The sequence below is a fragment of the Penaeus monodon genome, chromosome 29 (assembly GCF_015228065.2).
Source record: "Penaeus monodon isolate SGIC_2016 chromosome 29, NSTDA_Pmon_1, whole genome shotgun sequence".
Classification (NCBI taxonomy): Eukaryota; Metazoa; Arthropoda; class Malacostraca; order Decapoda; family Penaeidae; genus Penaeus; species Penaeus monodon.
Genome location: NC_051414.1, coordinates 12,459,667 through 12,459,883, shown reverse-complemented (window position 1 = coordinate 12,459,883; position 217 = coordinate 12,459,667). Strand labels below are relative to the sequence as shown.

Sequence of the window (217 nt, the reverse complement as noted above, 5' to 3'; positions counted from 1 at the left end):
TCTTCTAGAAACACAACTTACTGGGAATTCAGCAAGGAATAGCATGGCAAGAGAGCAGCTTCCAGATAAAGCCTAGGAAGTAACTCCCTAATAGAAGCAACCTTGTAGAACCAATTCCGTGCTATTTCCTGAGCTTCCAACTTCATATCATTACTGCAACTGATGGGTGAACTGCATATGAAATTTGAGAGTTACAAAAATGTAGATAATAACAATA

The 217-nt window shown here is 38.2% G+C and overlaps 1 protein-coding gene across 1 annotated transcript in view; it reads right to left on the bottom strand.

Moving 5' to 3' along the window:
• Window positions 1-217, bottom strand: part of LOC119591963 (VPS35 endosomal protein sorting factor-like) — a gene marked incomplete at its 5' end in the record, with an annotated part of 25,901 nt that overhangs the window by 24,589 nt on the left and 1,095 nt on the right. Inside the window, 1 exon segment of the mRNA XM_037940717.1 lies at window positions 22-171. Coding sequence (XP_037796645.1) covers window positions 22-171 — 150 coding nt within the window.